Here is a 22,072-nt window from a genome sequence, read left to right on the forward strand (position 1 = left end):
TCAGAAAATATTATTCTAGTCATTATTTGTATAGCTTTGTTTTTAATTATATTAAATGTAAAATCAGAAAAAATATGTAATATTTGTCGTAATTTTCTGGGGAAAAAGACAAACTTGGCAATGTTGAAAGAATGGGTTGTTTGCAAAACACAATTACAGAGTCATAAGGTCTGAGGGCCTTAGAGATCATGTATCAAAGAAGGAATTCCTTTTCCAGCATTTTTTAGTATCCAGCCCCTGTTTCCAGTTATAGCATAGAAGTGGAAATTCCAGTGGTTTGCAGAGTGACTTACTGGGCAAATAGGGGAATTCACCAAGTAACTTCCTTTGGGGGAAGTTACTTAAGGATGTCAGTAATACCAGAAGAGGACTTCTTCTCAGGTTAAGACTCCCTGGAAGAGGTAGCAGTTGAGAAGAGGTGTAGTTTAGGATTTTAGAATTCTATAGCTGGACCTAACCTTGCAGATCCCTTGTTAAAACTGTGGGTCAGAAACCGTGACCTTCTGAAGGTCCCTCAGCTAGTTGGTGTCAGTGTGGGCACCCCGCCCACCTCCCAGTTCTATGCTCTTTCCCCTCTGCATGCTGTTCTGCAGGTAAGTGTGCACGTAAACATTTGCTTAGTTACTGACAGTACCACGAAGTCTTCATTCACACCCAGCCTGATCCTGTAATTCTTAAACAGCCCTGCAGGGAAGATTTTAGCATCTTAGTTGTAGAGAAGTGAAAACTGAGGTAACTTGCCTACTGTCCCACGGTCAGTGATGATATAGCTGAAACTTGGGTCTTGAGTCCAGATCTGCCTGTGATTTTCTATAATGATGTGAGGAAAAAATTCAGTAGGATCAGCGAGACTACTGGAATGCAAGATGCTGGGGCAAGAGGTGTGTGCATTTATTATAATGGAACTGCTATTTGTGTTCTGAACTTTGTAGTTAAAACTGATTTAAAAACTGGTCTGGAGGTGGTAAAACGTAATGATCACTGAATGAACATTTTAGGGTTTTTTTGTTTGGTTTTGTTTTTAAGAGAGAGCTAGGCGTTTGGTCAGGATGGGGGGAGAGGCAGAGGGAGCGGGAGAGAATCTCAGACTCCCCGCTCAGCAGGGAGCTTTGAGGGGAGTGCTAATCTCACCACCCTGAGATCGTGGCCTAACCCCAAATCAAGAATGGGAAGTTAGGGGCACCTGGGTGGCTCAGTCTTAAGCGTCTGCCTTCAGCTCAGGGCGTGATCCCAGGAGACCCGGGATCGAGCATCGGGCTCCCTGCTCCGCTGGGAGCCTGCTTCTTCCTCTCCCACTCCCCCTGTTTGTGTTCCCTCTCTCGCTGGCTGTCTGTCAAATAAATAAAATCTTAAAAAAGAAAAGAATGGGAAGTTAACTGACAGAGCTACGTGCTCTACAGTAAGAGCAGTGACCACGCTCCGCCCCGCCCCCTGACATTGCATTCACTAGCAAAGCCACCACCCTCCGTGGCCACCAGGGTCCGCGGCGCCTTGCGGGAGGGGCACCTGCGGTAAACCGGCTGCCGGCTCCGGCCTCAGTTTACAAAATGACCTGGGCCCAAGGCGCCTCCCCACTTCTGGAAGGCAGGCTCGATGCTCCACCTTTGCCAGCCTCCCGCACCCCTCCGCGCAGGCTCCGGCCTGTCCTCCCGGTAGGGGTGTGGCCGGGCGCAAGGCTCTTACGCCCGGGCAGAGTGGAGTGAATGAACTCCTTCCAACTCACTTCGCCGACTACCAGAGGGGACCCAAAGGCCTGGAAGTCCGCTCTGACCCTTAGATTAGTTCCCTCCATCGCCACCCGGGCTCAGCGCATCGCGCCGCAGTTCCGCCCGTGTCACAGCCACAGCAAGTTGCATGACTTCGTACGCGCCGCTGCCGGCGGCTTCGCGGAGTGTCCCGGGCCCCGGCCGGCCAGACCAGCGGACCGAACGCATGGCGCACTGGCGGCTGCTCCGGCTCGGGTTTGTGCCTCTGCTTCTGGCCCTGTGGTGCTGGCCACCCAGCACAGGTAGGCCCGCGGCGCGGGAGGAGCGGGTGGTGGCGGGGAAGAGAGGCCGGGGAGGCCGGAGGGGTGCTGGCTGCGCCACAGGTGCTCAAGGGCCGCTGCCGCGGGAGTCCCAGCTGAGGTCCGCAGCCGCCCGGGGCTCCCGCCTATGACCCGCGGCTCCGTTTACTTATTCTAATTTTTAGTGACGGCTACTCTGCACCGAGTTGGTACTTGTAGGAGCCCGAGACCGGGTGCCTCCTTTGATTCGGCGCCCGGAATGCTCTGTAAATTTCAGAGCCGCTTTTGCATCACTTTGGATGCAGGAGCTGAGAAGAAAAACTAGGTATGGGGGATGGGGAGGAGTGGGAGTAAGGAAAATACTCCCGGGCGTGCTGGTGAAGGGGAATATTTCACTTTACTGAAGCCTTTGCCAAAAGTGTGAGGGGAGTGTTTTACCTTTGTGGTGACATTCAAACGTTCTCTTTTACTTTTTTGGGCGGGGGGGGGGGCACGGATGGATGTTTCTAATTATCAAACAGGAAACCAAAGGCAGAAAGGCATATGAAGAGATGTTTAAACTCACTACTAATCATAGAATAGAAGTTAAAACAGTAAGATATCACTTGACACTTTATAGACTGGCCAGAATAGGCCGGGCTGTGCCAAGTGGTGGTGGCTGGATGGGTGGGGATGTGGGAATTTAGGGGACCCTGGGGGTGTCCCATCCCTGGGGCTGTGGATGAGCCAAATGTAGATTTGCATATGAAGACCTCATCATTAGCTCCAACCAATGGACTATCTGTACACGTATCAATGAGAGAGGATTTGAAACAATGCCGGGAGCAGAAACAGTAACATGTAACTCCATACCATTTTCATAAGTTTGAGAAACAAAATAAGGCAGTTTTTTTTTTTTTAAGAAATACCCTATTGAAGGAATCACCTTTTTAAAAAGATTTTATTTATTTGTCAGAGAGAGAGAGAGAGCACATAAGCAGGGGGAGTGGCAGGCAGAGGGAGAAGCAGGCTTCCCGCTGAGCAAGGAGCCTGAGTGGGAACTCATCCCAGGACCCTGGGATCACAACCTGAGCCACCCAGACGTCCCACAAAGCAAGGCAGTTTTAAAGAGAGCAAAAATGGAAGCATTCAACATCTTAGAATGATTGCCTGTTGGGTGTGGGAGATGGAAATAAAAAAGAATAAATAGTATTTCTATGCACTTGTAGTGAGCAATCCAGAAATAAAATTAAGAAAACAGTTCTATTTATGAAACCATCAGAAAGAATAAAATACTTAGGAGTAAGTTTAACAAAAGAAGCATAACATTTTTACTCTGAAAACTATAAAGCTTTTTTTAAAATTAAGTTTTATAGTTCATTTAGTGGCTAATGGTAATCATCAAATTAGCAATGGTTATCTCCAAAAGTTATTACACTAGCTTTGCCGTCATTTCTCAAAGATGATCAGATACCTAGAGTCACGGGCATTTCCCACATAAGATGCATCGTATAAATCAGACTTGGTCTGTCACCAGCATTGATAAAAGCAGACCTAAGGAAAGAACCAAATCCGGGGACACATGGATGGCCTTAATATAGCAAATGTTTAGCTTGCTCTGATTATTACATCAGAACAGTGAGACTATTTAAGGTTGAAAAAAATTTAAGTGAATCTAAATAAGTGAAATGGAAAAGCATCCTGTCTTAAGTCTTTTTAGGCCACCCTAACAAATACCTTAGACCTGAGGCTTAAACAACAGAGATTTATTTCTCACAGCTCTGGAGGCTGGGAAGTCCAAGATCAGGTGCTGACTGATTTGGTTCCTGGAGACGGGCCTCTTCCTGGCTTGTGGAGGAAACCTTCTTGCTGTATCCTCTGGTGCTGAGAAAGAGGTCTTTCCCTCACGTCTTTTGTAAGGACACTAATCCCATTCATGAGGGCTCCACCCTCATGACCTAATGACCTCCCAAAGGCCCTACCTCCAAATACCATCACACTGAGCAGTAGGCCTCAACATATGAATTTTGGAGGGACACAAACATTCAGTCCATTGCATATCCCAAAAACAGAGTCATGGATTAGAAGACAACATTGTTAAGATGACAGTACTCCCCAAATTGATTTTCAGATTCAGTGTGATTCCTATTAGAAGCTCAGTGAACTTTTTTGTAGAAATTGATAAACTGATTTTAAAATTCCTATGAAATTGGAAGGGACACAGAATATTGAACACAGTCTTGAAAAAAGAAGAATAAAGTTGAAGGATCTTATTTGGATTAATGTGGGGCCGTGAACTAAGGAGCCTCTGTACCTGAGACTCCCCCTCCCCCACAATAAAAGGAATTTGTTTTCAATTACGTGGCAGCGTTTGAGAGCACCACGCCTGTGTTTTTTCCAAGGGTCTCCCATAACTGAGTTCTCTTATTGCCACAGGTTCTCTGCAAGTGGAGATGGCAGGGGAGACTCAGACGGTGCTCCTGAATGACAATGCCACTATTGTCTGCAAAGTCCAGGGTCCCCGCCACCTGGACATCACAATTATGGGTGTCACCTGGTTTTGGAAGCATCAGATGTCTGCAACAGAAGTTATACTGTTTCAGTTTTTTGGAGCCCACCGAAAGATAGTCCGACCTGGAGCCTCCGTGCCTCTATCGAGGCTGGAAAGGGGGGATGCCTCGCTGCAGCTCCCAGGGGTCCAGCTGTGGGAAGCAGGAGAGTACCGATGCGAGGTGGTGATCACCCCTCACAAAGCAGTGGGAAGAGTCCGGCTGGAGGTTATGGGTGAGTGCCTGGGGCAGGGCCCTGTGGTTGCTGTGGTGCTGAGGTTTGAGGTGGAGCTGTGGGCCAACCAGAGCAGAAACTTGGAGCGTGGGCTGCTGAGTCAGACAGACGTGGGTTTGAGTCCTGGGCTTCCATGGGCAATTGGACAACTTTGGGCAAGTTCTTAATCACGTAGACCCTCCTTCTGAACAAATGTAATAACACCTACCTAGGAGGCCTGTTGTGGGGAAGAGTCTGAAAAATGCAGGTAACACAGCATAGTGCTTGGCCCATTGTAAGTGCTCAGTGAAAGATAGCTATATTAGTTAGGATATAATTCGCTTAGGGTGTGGACGGTGCGTGTTCACTGAAGAGGTGTCTCTGAAAGGCAGCTGGGAGGGGAGAGAGATGCTGGGCTCTGGTTCCATAGACCTGAATCCTCTTTTAGCTTTGCTGCTTCCAAACTGGGTGATTGGGCCAGCCATTTCACATTTTTGGGTCTGAATTTTCCCATGTACAAAATGGGTTGATAAATCGTACCTGTCTTGTAATATTCTGAGGATTACATAAAATAATGTATGAAAATGCCCAGCTGGGTACTGTTGTGAGGTCCGTGCCCAGTGAAGACTTGGAACAGCAGCAACACTATACTCCAAACACCTCTTTGAGCTTGACTTTTCTTTTTTTTTTTTTTTTAAAGATTTTATTTATTTATTCGACAGAGATAGAGACAGCCAGCGAGAGAGGGAACACAAGCAGGGGGAGTGGGAGAGGAAGAAGCAGGCTCCCAGCGGAGGAGCCTGATGTGGGGCTCGATCCCAGAACGCCGGGATCACGCCCTGAGCCAAAGGCAGACGCTCAACCGCTGTGCCACGCAGGCGCCCCTGACTTTTCTTGATTCTGATTGGTCTGATACTATGTAGGTGGGCTTTGGGGGTGTATTCGTTTGCTAGAGTTGCCGGAACAAAATACCACCGGGTGGGTTAAATAACAGAAAGTTATTTTCTCATAATTCTGCCGTCCAGCAGTCTGAGATCAAGGTATCAGGAGGGTTGTTTTCTTCCGAGGCCTTTTTGCTTGGCTTGTGGGTAGCCGTCTTCTCCCTTTGTCTTCACATAGTCTTCCCTCTGTGCACGTGTCCTCCTCTTTTCTTCCTGCAAGGGCATCAGGCCTGTTAGATTAGGGCCCAAACTAATGTCCTCATTTTAACTGAATTACCTCAGTAAAGACCCTGTTTCCAAATACAGTCACAGTCTGAGGGACAGCGGTTGGGACTTCAGCCCAGTACAAATTTTAAGAGGCCTCAATTCAGCCTATAAAAGAGGTACAGTGTCTATGAGCCCCCCAAATTGTACTGAGGACTTTTAATATTTTGTACATATGAACTTGGGGGATGGGGATGTTAAGTTAGGATTAATTTCCTCTGCAACCGACAGAAAGCTTAAGATAAAAGTATTTTATTTTATTAGATTTATTTATTTATTTATTTGAGAGAGAGAATATGCGTGCGTGTGGGGTGGGGGGGAGCAGAGGGAGAGGGAGAAAGAGAATCTCAGGCAGACTCCCTGCCCAGCCTGACATGGGGCTCAAACTCAGGAGTCTGAGATCATGACCTGAGCTGAAGCAAGAGTTGGATGCTTAACCAACTGAGCCACCCAGGTGCCCCCAAATAAAAATATCTAAAAAAAATTAATAGGCTTTATTTTTTTAGAATAGTTTATTTTTCTTTTTAAGATTTTATTTATTCATTTGTCAGAGAGAGAGAGCACAAGCAGGGAGAGCAGTAGGCAGAGGGAGAAGCAGGCTCCCCACCGAGCAAGGAGCCCAACGCGGGACTTGATTCCAGGACACTGGGATCGTGACCTGAGCCGAAGGCAGATGCTTAACCAATTGAGCCACCCAGGTGTCCCAGAATAGTTTTAGATTTACAGAAAAATTGCAAAGACAGTACAGAGTTTTCATATCACTCCCATCTCTGCATACCACTTCCCCTGTTATTAACATCTTGCATTAATATGGCATATTTGTTACAAATAATGAACCAGTATTGGTAATTATTATTAATTAAAATTGATAACTTATTCAGATTTCCTTAGTTTTTAATCTAATATCCTTTTTCTGTTCCAAGATCCCGTCCAGAATACCACATTGCATTTAGTTGTCATGTGTCCTTGGGCTCCTCTTGACTCTGACAATTTCTCAGACTTTCCTTGTTTTTGACAACCTTGACCTTCTGAGGAGTAGTGGTCAGGTATATCATGGGGTGCCATTTTATTGGCATTTCTCTGTTGTTATTCCCATAATTCACTGGAGTTATGGTTTTGGGAGAGGACAATCACAGAGGTAAAGTGCCATTTTTGTCCCATCCCATCTAATTGAACGATTTATGACTATTAATCGTTTAGCTTAAGTAGTATTTGCCTGGTTTCTCCACCATAAAGTCACTCTCCTCCCCCTCCTTGTCTTGCTACACTCTTTGAAAGGAAGTCACTCTGTGCAGCCCACATTTATCAGACTTGTTAACCTGTACCCCCGTGAGAAACACTTTGTCAACTAGAGTACAGTATTCAATTGCAATTCATTTTGCCTTTGTTCTTTTTTTTTTTTTTAAGATTTTATATATTTATTTATTTGTCAGAGACAGAGAGAGAGCAAAAGCAGGGGGAGTAGCAGGCAGAGCGAGAGGCAGGCTCTCTGCTGAGCAAGGAGCCCAATTCAGGACTCGATCCTAGGACCCTGGGATCATGATCTGAGCTGAAGGCAGATGCTTAACCAGCTGAGCCACTCAGGCGCCTTTCATTTTGCCTTTGTTCTTATAGACTCCATTTATTTCAAAAGTTTCTTAGGTCAGCACCTTTCCTCTGTCCCTTGCAGTGAGGTTGTTTCATACATTTGTAGTACACTTAGATTTGCTTATTATAGTTTACCTTCTCTCTTCCTTGGGATTCCTTGAACTCCTACATTTTTTTTTTAATTTTGCATACGTTAAGAATCACTCTTTGTTTTTACAGTTCTGTGAGTTTGACGTATGTGTGATATCATGCACGTACCATTACGGTATTACAGAATAATTTCACTGCCTTTGCTTCACCTATGCGCTCCTCCTCCTGACCCCTTGCACCACTATTCTTTTTGCTATCTCCATAGTTTTGCCTTTTCTAGAATGTGAAATAATTGGAATTGGAATCATCCAATATGTAACCTTTCCATACTGGCTTCCTGCACTTAGTAATATACATTTAGGGTTCCTTTGTGTCTCTGGAGTGCCTGGGTGGCTCAGTTGGTTAAGCGTCTGCCTCTTGATTTTGGCTCAGGTCATGATCTCAGGATCTAGAGACTGAGCCCTGCGTCAGGCTCCACATTCAGCAAGGCGTCTGCTTGAGATTCTCTCTCCCTCTCCCTCTCCCTCTGTCCCTACCCTCCACTTGCATGTGTTCTCTCTCTCTTTCTCAAAATAAATAGATAAACCTTAAAAGAAAAGATTCCTCTGTGTCTCTTTTTTTTGGTGGCTTGATAGCTCATTTCTTTTTATCACGGAGTAACATTCTATCGTACAGATGTACCTCGTTTGTTTATCCATTCACCTACAGAGAAACACCTTGATTGCTCCCAGTTTTCGGCAATTAGGAACAAAGCTGCCATAAACATTCAGGTGTAGATTTTGTGTAGACATTATTTTTCATCTCAATTGGGTAAATACCTAGGAGTGTGATTGCTGGATCATATGTGTTTTTTTTTTTAAAGATTTTATTTATTTATTTGACAGAGAGAGACAGCTAGTGAGAGAGGAAACACAAGCAGGGGGAGTGGGAGAGGAAGAAGCAGGCTCCTAGCGGAGGAGCCTGATGTGGGGCTCGATCCCAGAATGCCGGGATCACGCCCTGAGCCGAAGGCAGACGCTTAACAACTGCGCCACCCAGGCGCCCCCTGGATCATATGTTAAGACTGTGTTTAACTTGTAAGAAACTGCCAGTTCTTGCAGAGTGACTGTATCATTTTGCATTCCTACCGGCAATGAATGGGAGTTCCTTTTGTTCTGTACCCTTGTCAACATTTGGTATTGTTAGTTTCTTATATTTTAGCCATTCTAATGGGTGCGTAGTCTCAGCTGTTTTAATTTGCAATTCCCTAATGATATATGATGTTGAGGATCTTTCCATTTGCCTTTTTTTTTTTTTTTTTTTTTTTTTGGTCACCTGTTTGTCCTGTTTTGAAAGATAATTGTTTAGATCATTTGTCCATTTTTCAGTTGGGTTCTTTGTTTTCCTATTGTTGAGTTTTAAGAGTTTTATATGTATTTTATCATTTTTTTTTTTTTAGTACTCTGTGTATTTTAGTTACACAGAGTTCTGTATCAGATATGAGTTTTGCAAATATGTTTTTCCAGTCTGTGGGTTGTTTTTTCATTTTCTTCATTGTGTTTTGCAGAGCAGAACTTCTAAATTTCAATCAAGTCCGATTCACCAGTTTTTTCTTTCATGGATCACGCTTTTGGCAGTGTATCCAAAAGCTCATCATGGGGGCGCCTGGGTGGCTCAGTTGGTTTACTGTCTGACTCTTGATCTCCACTCAGGTCTTGATCTCAGGGTCATGAATTCAAGCCCCGTGTTGGGCTCCATGCTGGGCATAGAGCCTATTTAAAATTTAAAAAATTTAAAAATATAAAAAATAAAAGCTCATCACCAAACTCAAGGCCACCTAGATTTTCTCTTATGTTATCTTTCTAGAAGTTTTATAGTTTTATGTTTAGGTCTGTGATCTATTTTGAGTTAATTTTTGTGAAAAGTGTAAGTTGTATGTCTGGATTCCTTGTGCAGACTTTATGCATACGGATGTCTAATTGTTCCAGCATATTTGCTGAAGATTACCTTTTCTGCATCAAATCGCCTTTGCTCCTTTGTCAAAGATCAGTTGAATACATTTGTGTGGGTCAATTTCTAGGCTCTCCATTCTGTTCTACTGGTCTATTTGTCTTTTCTTTGACCAATACCATGTGGTCTTGATTGTTGTAGCTTTATAGTAAGTCTTTAAGTCAGGTTGTGTCAGTCCTCCCAAATTGTTGTTCTTCACTATTGTGTTAGCTATTCTAGACTTTTTGCCTGTCCATATAAACTTGAGAGTTAGTTCATCAATATCCACAAAGTACTTTCTGGGCTTCGGATCGCATTGAATCTATAGATCAAGGCGGGAAGAACCGACATCTTAACAATATTGATTCTTCTTATCGATGAGCAGAGACTATCTCGTCATGTATTTAGATCTTTGATTTCATTCATCAGAGTTTTGTAATTTTCTTCATATAGATTCTGTGCCTATTTTGTAAGATTTAAACCTAAGTATTTCTTTTTTGTGGGGGAGAGAGGGCACTAATGTAAATGGTACTGGGTTTTTAATTTGAAATTCCAATTGTTTATTACTGGTATTTTAGAAAGCAATCGACTTTTGTCTGTTAACCTTGTGTCCTGTAGCCTGTTGTAATCACTTGTTAGTTCTAGGGTTCAAATATTTTTTGGTCAAGTCTTTGGGATTTTTCTATATAAATCATGTGTCCGAGAGCAAAGACAATTTCATTTTTCCTTCTTAACCTGTGTATCTTTTATTTCCTTTTCTTGTTCTCTTTTACTGGCTAGGACTTCCATTTAAATATTGAATAGGCTTGGTTTGAGGAGATACCCTTGCTTTGTTCCTGTCCTTAGTTTTTCACCATTAAGTACAATGTTAGCTGTAGGTTTTTTGTAGATGTTCTTTTTCAAGTTGAGAAATTTCCCCTTATTCCTGGTTTGCTGAGAGTTTTTAACATGAATGGGTGTTGGATTTTGCCAAATGCTTTTTCCACATAATTGATATGTGGAAAATATCCACATTATACAATTTTTCTTCTGTAGTCTGTTGATGTCATGGATTGTATTCATTGACTTTTGAATGATGAACCAGTCTTGAATACCTGGAATAAGTCTCATTTAGTTGTAGTGTATAATTATTTTTATACATTGTTGGATTCAATTTGCTAATATTTTGTTGAGGATTTTTGCATTCAGTGTAATGAGAGATATTGGTCTGTAGTTTTCCTTTTTTGTAATGCCTTTATCTGATTCTGGCATTAGTTTATTACTGGGGTCATAGAATGAGTTAGGATGTGTTCCTCTGCTTCTAGTTGCTAGATGAAATTGTAAAGAATTGGTATCATAATTAACTTAAATATTTGGTAGAATTCACCATTGAAACCATCTGGACCTGGTGCTTTCTCTTTTTGAAGGTTATTAATTATTGATTCAATTTCTGTAATAGATGTAGGCCTATTCAAATTATATTTTTTTTCTTGTATGAGTCTCGGTAGTGTGTCTTTCAAGGACTTCATGCATTTTATTTAAGTTATCAAATATGTGGGCATAATGTTGCTCATAATATTCCTTTGTTATTCTTTTGTTCATAGAATCAATAGTGATCCCTCTTTCATTTATGAGATTAGTAATTTATGTCTTCTCTCTTTTTTCCTTAATTTACCTAGAAGCTTAGCAATTTTAGTAATTGTTGCAAAGCACCAGTTTTTGCTTTCATTGGTTCTCTCCATTGATTTCAACTTCATTGATTTCTGCTCTAATTTTTGTTATTTCTTTTTTCTGCTTGTTTTAAGCTTAAATTGCTCTTCTTCCTCTAGCTTCTGAAGGTGGAAGCTTATTTATTAAGATAGTTGATTTTATATCTTTATTCTTTTCTTAAATATGTATTCAATCTCTACATTCCCCTCTAACCATTTCTTTTGTTGCACTTGCCAATTTTCGTAAGTGGTATTTTCATTTTAATTTCATTTAGTTCAAAATATTTTAAAATTTCTTTTGAGACTTTTTCTTTGACCCCTATATTATTTAGAATAGAAGTGATTTAAACAGAAGGGGGAATGAACCACAAGAGACTATGGACTCTGGGAAACAAACTGAGGGCTTCAGAGGGGAGGGGGCGTGGGGAATTGGGATTAGGCCGGTGATGGGTATTAAGGAGGGTACATATTGCATGGAGTGCTGGGTGTTATACGCAAACATGGAACACTACATCAAAAACTAAGGATGTGCTGTATGGTGACTAACATAACATAATAAAAAATTTTTTAAGAAAGAAAGAAAGAACCCCCCCCCCCGCAAAAAAAAAAAAAAAAAAGAACAGAAGTGATTTATTCTCCAAGAAATTTGGAATTTTTCCAGCCATCCTTCTGCTTATTGATATCTAGTTTAACTCTATCGTGGTCTGAGAACATATTCTGCCTGATTTCTATTCTTTAAAAATGTTAAAGATATATTCTATGAGCTAGAAGGCAATTTATCTTAGTGAATATTCCATATGAGCTTGGGAAGAATGTATACTCTGCTGTTGGATCCTATTGATTGATTTGATCCAGTCGATTGGTGGTGATGTTCCTTTCGACTATTTTCTTACTGCTTTTCTGTCCGCTGGTCTATCAGTTAATGAAAGACGAGTGTCAAAATCTCCGACTGTAATTGTCAGATTTGTCTTTTTCTCCTTGTAGTTCTTTCAGGTTCTGCCTCAAGTATTTTGATGTTCTTCTCCTTCTTTTTTTTTTTTTGAAGATTTTATTTATTTATTTGAGAGAGAGAGTACAAGTGGAGGGGAGGGGAGAGAGGGAGAAGCAGGCTCCCTGCTGAGCAGGGCCCCCGATACGGGGCTCCATCCCAGGACCCTGGGATCATGACCTGATCCGAAGGCAGACGCGTAACCGACTGAGCACCCCGGGCGCCCTGGTCTCTGTTATGTAATTTTTGTGTTTAGACCATTGATTTAAAGTGATTATATATATAATTGGATTAGTATGTACCATTCTATGCGGTGCACTTGTTTTTTGCTTCTTTTCTTTTTCTCTCCCCCCCTTTTTATTGTAAAATATGTTTATTGATGATAAAACATATAATTTACTCCTGATACTTGATGTTACAAACTTTAGGGTCTTTGAGAGATGCAGGATCCTTGTACCTGGCATAAACCCCATTATCTGAGCTCTCTTAATCGCTTTTGTGATTTCTTTCTGTTTCTTCCCACAAAGACTTGCTATGTGCCTTCCATAAGTGCTTCCAGCAAATGCAGAAAGAAACTGGGACAATAACCGTACATTCTTATAATGTACTTACACGATTTCCACACAAGGTACATTTTCTAAGAGGCTCCTTGTAAGGATTTTTCATCAGAACAGGCAGGTCCTCATTGCCGGCTGCCTGTTTTCCTTGTTTCCCTCTTTCTTAAGCAGAGTTGGTGCCTTGCAGATCTCTCAGTTTTCATCTGCTGTTACCACCCTGAGCCCTGTTGCTGTGGTGATAAAGGGTTGCAGAGGGGAAGCAGTCAGTCTTACCATTAAATCTCATTCTTGAAGTCCTCCGAGCCCCCAGGCTGTAACCTTCGGAAGCCTTTGTAGGTGAGGCCAGAAGGCTAGAGGGGGCTGAATTTAGCTAAGCATCCTTTACCCAGGTCGGAAAAGGCTCTGGCAAAGTCTTTTCTCTTGAGCATCCTTTGTTGCCGCTCATGCGCGAGGTTTATTCTTAGTTACTTTTCCTCTCCCCTGAAAATAGGAGGGGATTTTTCTTGCACCTTCACTGTGAGAATCCGTGTGAGTTTCCCGTGAGCCTGGGCCCCCTGGAGTTTCTTCCTGTCAAGCTAGTCCATGCTCGGCCTTTAGCAATTTGTAAGTCACTGCTGAAGTGCTCCTACTGGTTTATGGCTCTGGCATCTGCTTAAGGTGACATGATCTTGGCTGTGATTCTTTCAATCTGCCTGTCTCTCTAGTTTTTGGGGTGCTGGTTTGTCCTGTCACCTTAATTCTCTCATGGATCTAAGAAAACTTGTTGACTTGTAGTTTGTTCAGCTCAGCTTTTTTCTTGTTACGACTTCCAGGGTCTTTACGTGTCAGAAGGGAAACCAGAAGTCAACAATGGCTTTTTAAAAAGTAGTTTATTGTCTTTTACACAAATGTAGCCAACCCAAAGCAGCTATGACAGTTCTGTGACCATAGGGGACCTAGGATCCTTTTATCTTATCACTTTGCCATTCTCACCTTATGTTTGGAAATGGCTTCTCCATCTCTAGCCAGCAAGCTGCTCCAGCTATTCTGCAGGAAAGAGGAAGGGGGAGAGGAGAGTAGGGTACGGTCCTTTTCTTTATGACACCCTTGTTGTTTAAGGGTACTCCCTGGAAGTTGCTCTCATCATTTCTGATTACATCTAAACGGGACCCTAAGTTCACATGGCTACATGGAGGTTGAGAGAAGCAGCTTTAACTTGGAAATGTCATTGAAGAATGGAAATTGGCCATTAGTAGTCTCTACAACAGTGTTCTAAAGCTTTCCTCAGATTCTCACAGGTGCCTATGTATGATACAAAGTAGCTTAAGAAACCCTGCCCTATAAAACTGCTGTGAGAGTAGGGGGCCAGATCAACTGACACCGAAACCAACATACCCAAAATATTTAGCCTAAGCAGGATCCCATTCAGAATGCTCAGCTCTCCTGAAGGCTTGCTGTGGGTCAGGCATTGGGCTGATAAGAAATAGTCCCTACGTACCCTCAAAGCATGACTTCTCTCTCTTGGCAGCTTACCCAGTCAGCAGCTTGTTTCCGGAGCAAGCCATGGTGAAAGAAAATGAAGAACAACTTATTTCGTGTATGGCTAGTGGGTTCTACCCCACGAACATTAGCATTACATGGAAAAAGTGGACCCAGAAGGATCCCCGGTATGCGGAAGTTTCTGAGGATGTCTTCACTAATAGTATCACCGAAAATGAAGATGGCATGTTTAATGTCACAAGCTTCTTGAGGCTGAAGCCCTCTCTGGAAGACAATATGACCATCTACCAGTGTGTGGTATGGCACAAATCCTTGCCTACCTGCCAGAGGCTCAACTTCACCCTGACTGTAATAGGTAAGCAGCCTCCTGAATATTTCCCCTACTCTTCACCTTGAGGTCGGGTAACGTAAAACTTTGGTTTCCAGGCAGTCTTAGGGAAGACAGGAGATGGTGGGGAAGATGGAAGCTTGGTCTGGTATAGCTCAGCCCCAGAGTCAGCAGTCCGGACTAGGTCTCTAAGCCAGGGCAGGTGGTCTAGTTGGTAGAGAATGGTGACAATAGTCCTCCGATGGAAATAGGGCTACCTTTAGCTCATGGTGACTTAAGTGATCTGGGTGGTCTATAAGGCTTGGAGTGTGAAGCTTGCTAGCTACAAGGAGAGAGGGGACAGGATCCTGTCCATGTCCTCTGAAGATAAGAGTCTCTTAGGGGCCAGGGACCCAGCCCTGCCAGCAACTCTTCTGCTCAGGCCCCAGCTGCACCACACACTGTTGGCTGGTAGAGGCTGAATCAGTAGTTCTGTCTTATGGATGGTACCCAAGATGGGGAGGCCATAGTAGGGTGAGCCTGCAGACGCCCAGGACTTTCCCCAGGGACATGGGGTCCTTAGATCCTTAGATCCTCAAGGTCTACAGGTCAGTACAGAATCCCTCCTGCCGGTGGGATGAGGTCCATGAAGCTCACATCGTGGCTCCCATGGTCCTGGCTATGGTCCTGGGTGGGTATGATGCTGCTGGTCAGATGCATCTGCCTGGAGCTAAGAGGGGTAAAGAAGGCAGCATCTGACCAGGGCCCCTGGGGGATGTGGTCTGGGTATCCAGGATGGCCCTGGAAGGAGAGAGGAATTTTCCTGGAAATAAGGGCTAGGAATGTGTGTGGGTGGTGTGTGAAGAGATGTGTGCAGAGTATGTGTGGGGCATGGGGAGTGTGAAATTGAAATATGCTTTGTGTGTGGTATGAGGGGTTTGTCTGGGTTACATGTGTGTTTTAGTCCATTCAGGTTGCTGTAACAATTTGCCACAGATTGGGCGGCTTAAAAACAACAGAACTTTATCTTTCATGGTTCCAGAGGCTGAAAGTTTGCGATCATTGTGCCAGCATGGTTGGGTGAGGACTGTCTTCTGGGTTGTAGACTTCTTATTGTATCCTCACATGGTGGAAGGGATGAGGGGTCGCTCTAGGGCCTCTGTTATAAGGGCACTAAATCCATTCACGAGGGCTCCACCCTCCTGACCTCATCACCTCCCCCAGCCCTACCTCCTAATACCATCATGTTGGGCACTAGGATTTCAGTATATGAATTTTGAGGGGCACACGCATTCACTCTATGGCAGTAAGACGGTGTCATGGTTGGGAAGCTCTACACGTTGCATGGCGTGTGTGTGTGTGGCACGTGGCGTTTGATATTGTGGCATATTCTGGCCAGCGCCAAACATGCTGTTGCATGGGTCAGGTGCATGTGATAGGAATGGAGGGGGCCAAGACGTGTGGCAGAGGGTCACAGGGACAGGGAGAATGACCTACAACCACAGATCCTAGCGGTGGTTGTAGGGTCTCTGGCTCTGGCCACGAGGTTTCTTAATGTCCTTTTCCTCTTTCTCTCTGCAGAACCTGAGAAGACAACTTATACTTGGGTGTACGTTTTTGTCTCTGCTGGAATCTTAATATTTGTACTGATTTTATGTATTTCTTGGAAACAGGTAAGTGGTTCCAAAGCAAAGGGTAGCCCTGTGTTTTGGTGTTGGCTTTGGGAGTCCAGGGATTATTGCCAGGGGACGCTGTCGAGGAGTTCTTAGGACTGATATTGGGGTATTCTAAGTGTGGCGTGTGTTTGTAGTGGGTGGCTTTTTCTTTCTTTCTTTTTTTTTAAACATTTTATTTATTTATTTGACACAGAGAGATAGAGAAAGCGAGAGATAGCACAAGCAGGGGGAGTGGAGAGGGACAGACTCCCCGCTGGGCAGGGAGCTCGACGCGGGGCTCGATCCCAGGACCCTGGGATCATGACCTGAGCCAAAGGCAGATACCTAACCAACCGAGCCACGCAGGTGCCGGGGGGTGTGGCTTTTTCTGAGGTTCTGTTGATGAACTTTCTTTTCTGCTCTCCATGTGGTGCTTTATGACTCTGGGGAGACGTAGCATAAAGCCCCTCGCGTCTTCATAGTACACCAGTTTCACTCTATCAAACCTGACCTTATTGGTTCAGACCAGGTTTTTGAGCCATATGGGGGCTGCACTGTTGTTCTCACACATAGAAACGGTGGCTCAGAGGTAAGAAATCCTGCCCCCGGGTACTCCTATTTTGTTCATAGCTCAATGGGACAGCTTACCCCCAGATTTCATTGGTTTAACCAGGGATTTCTAACCCTCCCTAAGTGTTTCCAAACTAAAACATGTTTTCAAACATGTTTATCCCTGACTATGCCCCACATCGCAAATAAAACAACTCACACCGTAGAGGCCCAAGAGACCGGTGTAAACATGTCGGTTACGTGGTTCTGCATAATAAAATTGCCCTCACTTAGTTTGGACCTGCCAAGCAGACTCCGTGCGACAGCTAATACGTCTCATTATAAATGCCTCGTGATACTTAGGAATGTTCTGGTTCTTGCCTTCGTCTGGTTTCTGATAATCCGGGGGCTATCATGATAACCTCACATTTGGCAGTGATATTTATTGAAAAAGAGCCTCGAGCCTTTGTGATTAGCCTGGATTCTGTGGTGGTTTGCAGTTCGGGCTCCAAGCCTCCGCCCTTCCTCCCATCCTGTCCTTTGCCATGTAATTTGGAGCGTCTTCCGTTGATGCGCGGCCCCTTAACATTGGGCTCAACCTTGTGACCTGCTCTGGCCAGTAGAATGAGCCCAATGAAAGAGTGCCGGCTCTAAGTCTAGGCCTCAAGGGACCATTTGCGATCTTTGGTGCTTCTGATAATAGTAAGAGGAGGGTGCGTCCAAGGGTGTCTGTTGGGGGCCGAGTGACGCCGGACGTTAGAGCTGGCTGTGCTAGGAGAGGCCAGTCTAGATCAGACGATGGCCCACAACTCCCACTCAACAGAGCCAACTCTCAAATGCATGAGAAATACATACTTTTTTTTTTTTTTCTCCAAAGCCACTGTGTTTTAGGCTGGGTTTTACATAGCAAAAGCTAACCAATACAGCTCCTTAGGAAGTTGAGTTTTGACTAGAAAGTGTGGTTGCTATGGAGATGTGCTGCTGAGACACCTTAGAGAGCGAGCCTGCTGTGGAGTGTACTCAGCCAGCATGCTCCAGCTGTGGCCTGTCAGGGACCTGCTGCAGTATCCGAGCGTTCGAGGGAAAGCCTGGCATTTCCCTGGGCAGCCCCAGAAAGAGCTGAGAAATGCAGGAATCCTTGTAGCTCCCCTGAGACTCAGGCTTGCAGTGTAGTCTGGGGCTCTTGCTACCCAATCCTCCCTTCTTCCCCCCTTTAAAGATCTTACACCTGGGGGCGCCTGGGTGGCACAGCGGTTAAGCGTCTGCCTTCGGCTCAGGGCGTGATCCCGGCGTTATGGGATCGAGCCCCACATCAGGCTCCTATGCTATGGGCCTGCTTCTTCCTCTCCCACTGTCCCTGCTTGTGTTCCCTCTCTCGCTGGCTGTCTCTATCTCTGTCAAATAAATAAATAAATAAATAAATAAAATCTTTAAAAAAAAAAAAAAAAGATCTTACACCTGCATCATGGTCTAAAGGCTTTGCCGACATACTCATGTGCCCTCTCTCCTTCATCTTTTATAGGTGCCGTGTCGAACAAATCCCTTATTCCCCGTCTTGAAAGCTTATTCTCAGGACACCCAAATTGACACAAGTACTGAAGAACTATAACGAGGTGCTTTCATTATGATGCGTTCATGGTTTATTCAGATGGGGGAACCACTGGAAGAACACTGGAAGTTCTTGCACAGAAACCACAGAGACAACAACGTTTCTCAGTGAATGCGTATGTAACTGACATTACTTTCCCTGCCTTTCTTGATAACCTCCTGCCAATCAGCTTATCTAAGAAAAAGAAAGCAAGACTTTCCAAAGAAGACATACAGATGGCCAAAAGACACATGAAAAGGTGCTCAACATCGCTTATCATCAGGGAAATCAAAACCACAATGAGATATTACCTTACACCTCTCAGAATGGCTCATTCTGAGTATCGAAAAGACAGGAAACAACAGGTGTTGGCAAGGATGTGGAGAAAAGGGAGCCCTAGCGCACTGTATTGATGGGAATGTAAATTGCTAGTAGCCCCTATGGAAAACAGAAGTTCCTCAAAAAATTAAAAATAGAACTACCATGTGATCCAGCAATTCGACTTCTGGGTATTTACCTGAAGAAAATGAAAACGCTAACTCTAGAAGATACATACACCCCGATGTTCACTGAAGCATTATTTATAACAAGGAAGGTATGGAAACAGGTATCCATTGATGAATGGATAAAGAAAATGTGAGATTGTGTGATAAAGAAAATATATAATGAAGTATATGTATATAAAATGAAATGTATATATAAATATATATTTATAAATAATGGAATTTTGTTTATCCATTAAAAGAAGAATGAAACTTTGTCATTTGCACCAACATGGATAGACCTTGAGGGTATAGTGCTAAATGAAATCAGACAGAGAAAGACAAATACCGTATGATCTCACATGTAGAATCTAAAAACGAAATCAAAACCCAAGCCTGTAGATAACAGCACAATGGTGGGTGCCCGGGGCGGAGTGGGGTGGATGAAATGGGTGAAGGTGGTCAAAAGGTACAAACTTCTGGTTTTAAAATAAATTATGAGGATGTAACGTACACCATGGTGCCTATAGCTAAAAATACTGTAATGCATATTTGAAAGTTCCTAAGAGTAAATCTCAAAAAAGTTTAGAAAAACTTTTAAGAAAAAAATATTTTTATAACTATGTATAGTGACAGATGTTAACTAGACTTATTGTGGTGATATTTTGCAATATATATAATTATTAGATCACGTTGTACACCTGAAACTGACATAATACTGTATGTCAATTATACCCCTCCCCCAAAGTAAGACTTACTGTTTCTAGACTGTGACCCGTCTCCATTTCAAATTCTACTTCTTATGGGGCGCTTGGGTGGCTCAGTCGCTGGGCGTCTGCCTTCGGCTCAGGGCGTGATCCCGGCATTCTGGGATCGAGCCCCGGATCAGGCTCTTCCACTGGGAGGCTGCTTCTTCCTCTCCCACTCCCCCTGCTTGTGTTCCCTCTCTCGCTGGCTGTCTCTGTCAAGTAAATATATAAAATCTTAAAGAAAACCAAAACAAATTCTACCTCTTTAATTCCTTGTGTTCCACCTCTACCTGCTAATAGAAGAATAAACGTACGCAGCTGCACTTTTAACTTAATGTCTGAGTTATTCTTGAGAGATGAGTGACTTGTCTAGGATCTCATGGCTAGTAAAGAGTAGAGCTTGCATTGTTAATCAATATGCCGTACTACCAGCAAAGATCCAGGGTGGGGTTGGAGTGTGAAGGATGAGCTGGATCCTTAGGTCTAGAGGAGAGGCTCACTCTGCTCTTCTTGTCTGTTTTTAGGGGAGGACCTGTGGGTTGGCATGTTTGACATTGCCTCATTTTCTGTAACTGAACCAAGGTGGCTGATGCTATTCCTACCTGGACCTGTGTGCAGGCATCTCATTCAGGACAGAGGGTGACAGGGCTGTGGGGAGTTTCATGCCAGGTGTTAGGCATGGGTAAAGGTACAGTGTGGTTCTGAATGCAGTTATCAGGGGATGTGCCGTTGTATTACAGGATCTTTGTGGGGTAGACAAGCCCTGTTCACATCTCTACTGAAAGTTGAAGTAATGACCCTGAAAACAGTTTGGGGGCACGGTGGTGGAGAGGGGCACAGTGAACTCATTCATGGCCATAACTGACATGGAAGACTCTCGCTTGGAGAGAGAGAGAGAGGACAGCCAGTAGCTGAGCTCCCACCTGAGGGTGATTTAGAGTGGCCTCTAGTGGCGGCACTGGGGATTGCGAAATCGGTTCAGTTGGTGCCTTTATCAAGAATATATCCTATCATTAGAGGAGACAATGAATCTCATAAAGTGGAGATCTGGAAGGAAGAACAGGGCAACAGTTAGAACTGTGAAACAAATGAGGTAGTCGAAAGCCACCTACAATCATTGAAAGAGTGATTCAAAAAGAATGACACCCTTTGGAAAAAGAAGTAAGGCAGTTGAGATTTTAAAAGAAATAATGATTTTGTAGAGATTACAATAGAGTAATAAAGTAATATAAGGAAAAAATAAAATTGGGAAAATGACAAAAGGGATCTTTTTATCGGAAGATAAAACATTAGATGTAAAATGTGGGGGATTGTAGGATGGACATTATTGATTGGAAGGGAATCTATGATGCAGAAAAAAGAAAGTGCATTAAGGAGTTACTAAGCTCAGAAATGAGTATGCTGGTCAGACCTTCAGAGACGTGAAGAGGCACACAAGAGGCAGAATTATAGGATGATTTTCATTCTACTTCCAAGCTGGATGGGAGATCAAGGACACAGTAGGAATTTGATGACAAATGAAAGTCTCAGAACTGTATTGCATTTATTTCTCTCGGGAGTAACTCCCCTTCCCCAACAATGATGGCATCATGAGAAAAACTGGAATTGATCAAATGAAGCAGAGAGTACACAGAGGCAGGGCTACCTGGTCTGTGTTGCTTCACCTTGAGTGCCGACGGTCTGGGGAGGAGGAGCGTGGGACAGACCGTGCTGCAAAGAAGGATACTTTCATGAAGTACAGGCGTGTGACTCATGAAAGCTGAAGAGGGTTTTGTGTGCTGTTGCCCCATACTCTTGTACATCATTGCTTCTCCCAATGAAGGAAATAAATTGCATAGTTGCACAGTACTTCGAATCACCCATTCCACTCATTGGTATCAGTGCCCGGAAGGACACAAGATCGGGGAAAGGTGGAAGTTTGCACTCCTTGTACCCAAGCTGGCCAGTCTAGGTAGCCTACCTTTCATGTCAGTCCAGAGTGGGGCCTTCCCAGAGTGGGAGGGTGTAGGTAGCACCTTCTTCCCTTTCCGTGAAGGTGTACGCGATGCCCCAGGCAGGTGGACATGGCAGAGGGGATGCCAATAATCTAGGTTCTAGTGCAACAAATCCACTCCCTGGAACCCAGTTCTGACTTTAACCCCATCACTCTGCCTTTTCCCAGCCGCTCTCAAGCTGGAACAGATCTGTTGTGCTTTAGACCTGCCCCGATCTGGGGTCAACATGACTTTGACATGCAGAATTCATGTCTTAGGGTGTCTGATACTTAAAACTGGGGAGACCTCAGAGGTGAGCCCAGAGAGCTGGGGGGAGCCAGGGGCTACTCTACTCCTCACCACAAGCTCCTTAGGGAAGGATGTTGGGGAGGATCTCACGTTTAGGCTGGAGCTGGAAGGATGCCACATGGGGAGAGAAGGTGGGTCCTGTGGAAGCTGG

The 22,072-nt window shown here is 44.1% G+C and overlaps 1 protein-coding gene and 1 non-coding gene across 2 annotated transcripts; one reads left to right on the forward strand and one right to left on the reverse strand.

Moving 5' to 3' along the window:
• The first annotated feature begins 1,453 nt into the window (after positions 1 to 1,453).
• NCR3LG1 (natural killer cell cytotoxicity receptor 3 ligand 1) lies at positions 1,454 to 20,884 on the forward strand. Its single transcript, XM_044379815.3, has 5 exons — positions 1,454 to 2,008; positions 4,421 to 4,768; positions 14,338 to 14,664; positions 16,198 to 16,289; positions 18,343 to 20,884. Exons 1-5 carry the CDS (start codon positions 1,855 to 1,857, stop codon positions 18,427 to 18,429), a joined length of 1,008 nt encoding a protein of 335 aa, XP_044235750.3. The 5' UTR covers positions 1,454 to 1,854; the 3' UTR covers positions 18,430 to 20,884.
• Positions 3,510 to 3,638, reverse strand: LOC113246633 (small nucleolar RNA SNORA72). Its single transcript, XR_003313037.1, has one exon. It is a non-coding gene; the product is annotated as a small nucleolar RNA SNORA72 (small nucleolar RNA).
• Positions 20,885 to 22,072: the final 1,188 nt, after the last annotated feature.

The sequence above is a fragment of the Ursus arctos genome, unplaced genomic scaffold (assembly GCF_023065955.2).
Source record: "Ursus arctos isolate Adak ecotype North America unplaced genomic scaffold, UrsArc2.0 scaffold_23, whole genome shotgun sequence".
NCBI lineage: Eukaryota > Metazoa > Chordata > Mammalia > Carnivora > Ursidae > Ursus > Ursus arctos.

Excerpts from the sequence above, each read along its gene's own strand:
- NCR3LG1 (XM_044379815.3), top strand. The coding sequence starts at position 1,855 with ATGACTTCGTACGCGCCGCTGCCGGCGGCTTCGCGGAGTGTCCCGGGC. Across the intron at positions 4,769-14,337 it reads AGTCCGGCTGGAGGTTATGG|CTTACCCAGTCAGCAGCTTG; the intron begins GTGAGTGCCTGG and ends CTCTCTTGGCAG. Across the intron at positions 16,290-18,342 it reads TATGTATTTCTTGGAAACAG|GTGCCGTGTCGAACAAATCC; the intron begins GTAAGTGGTTCC and ends CATCTTTTATAG.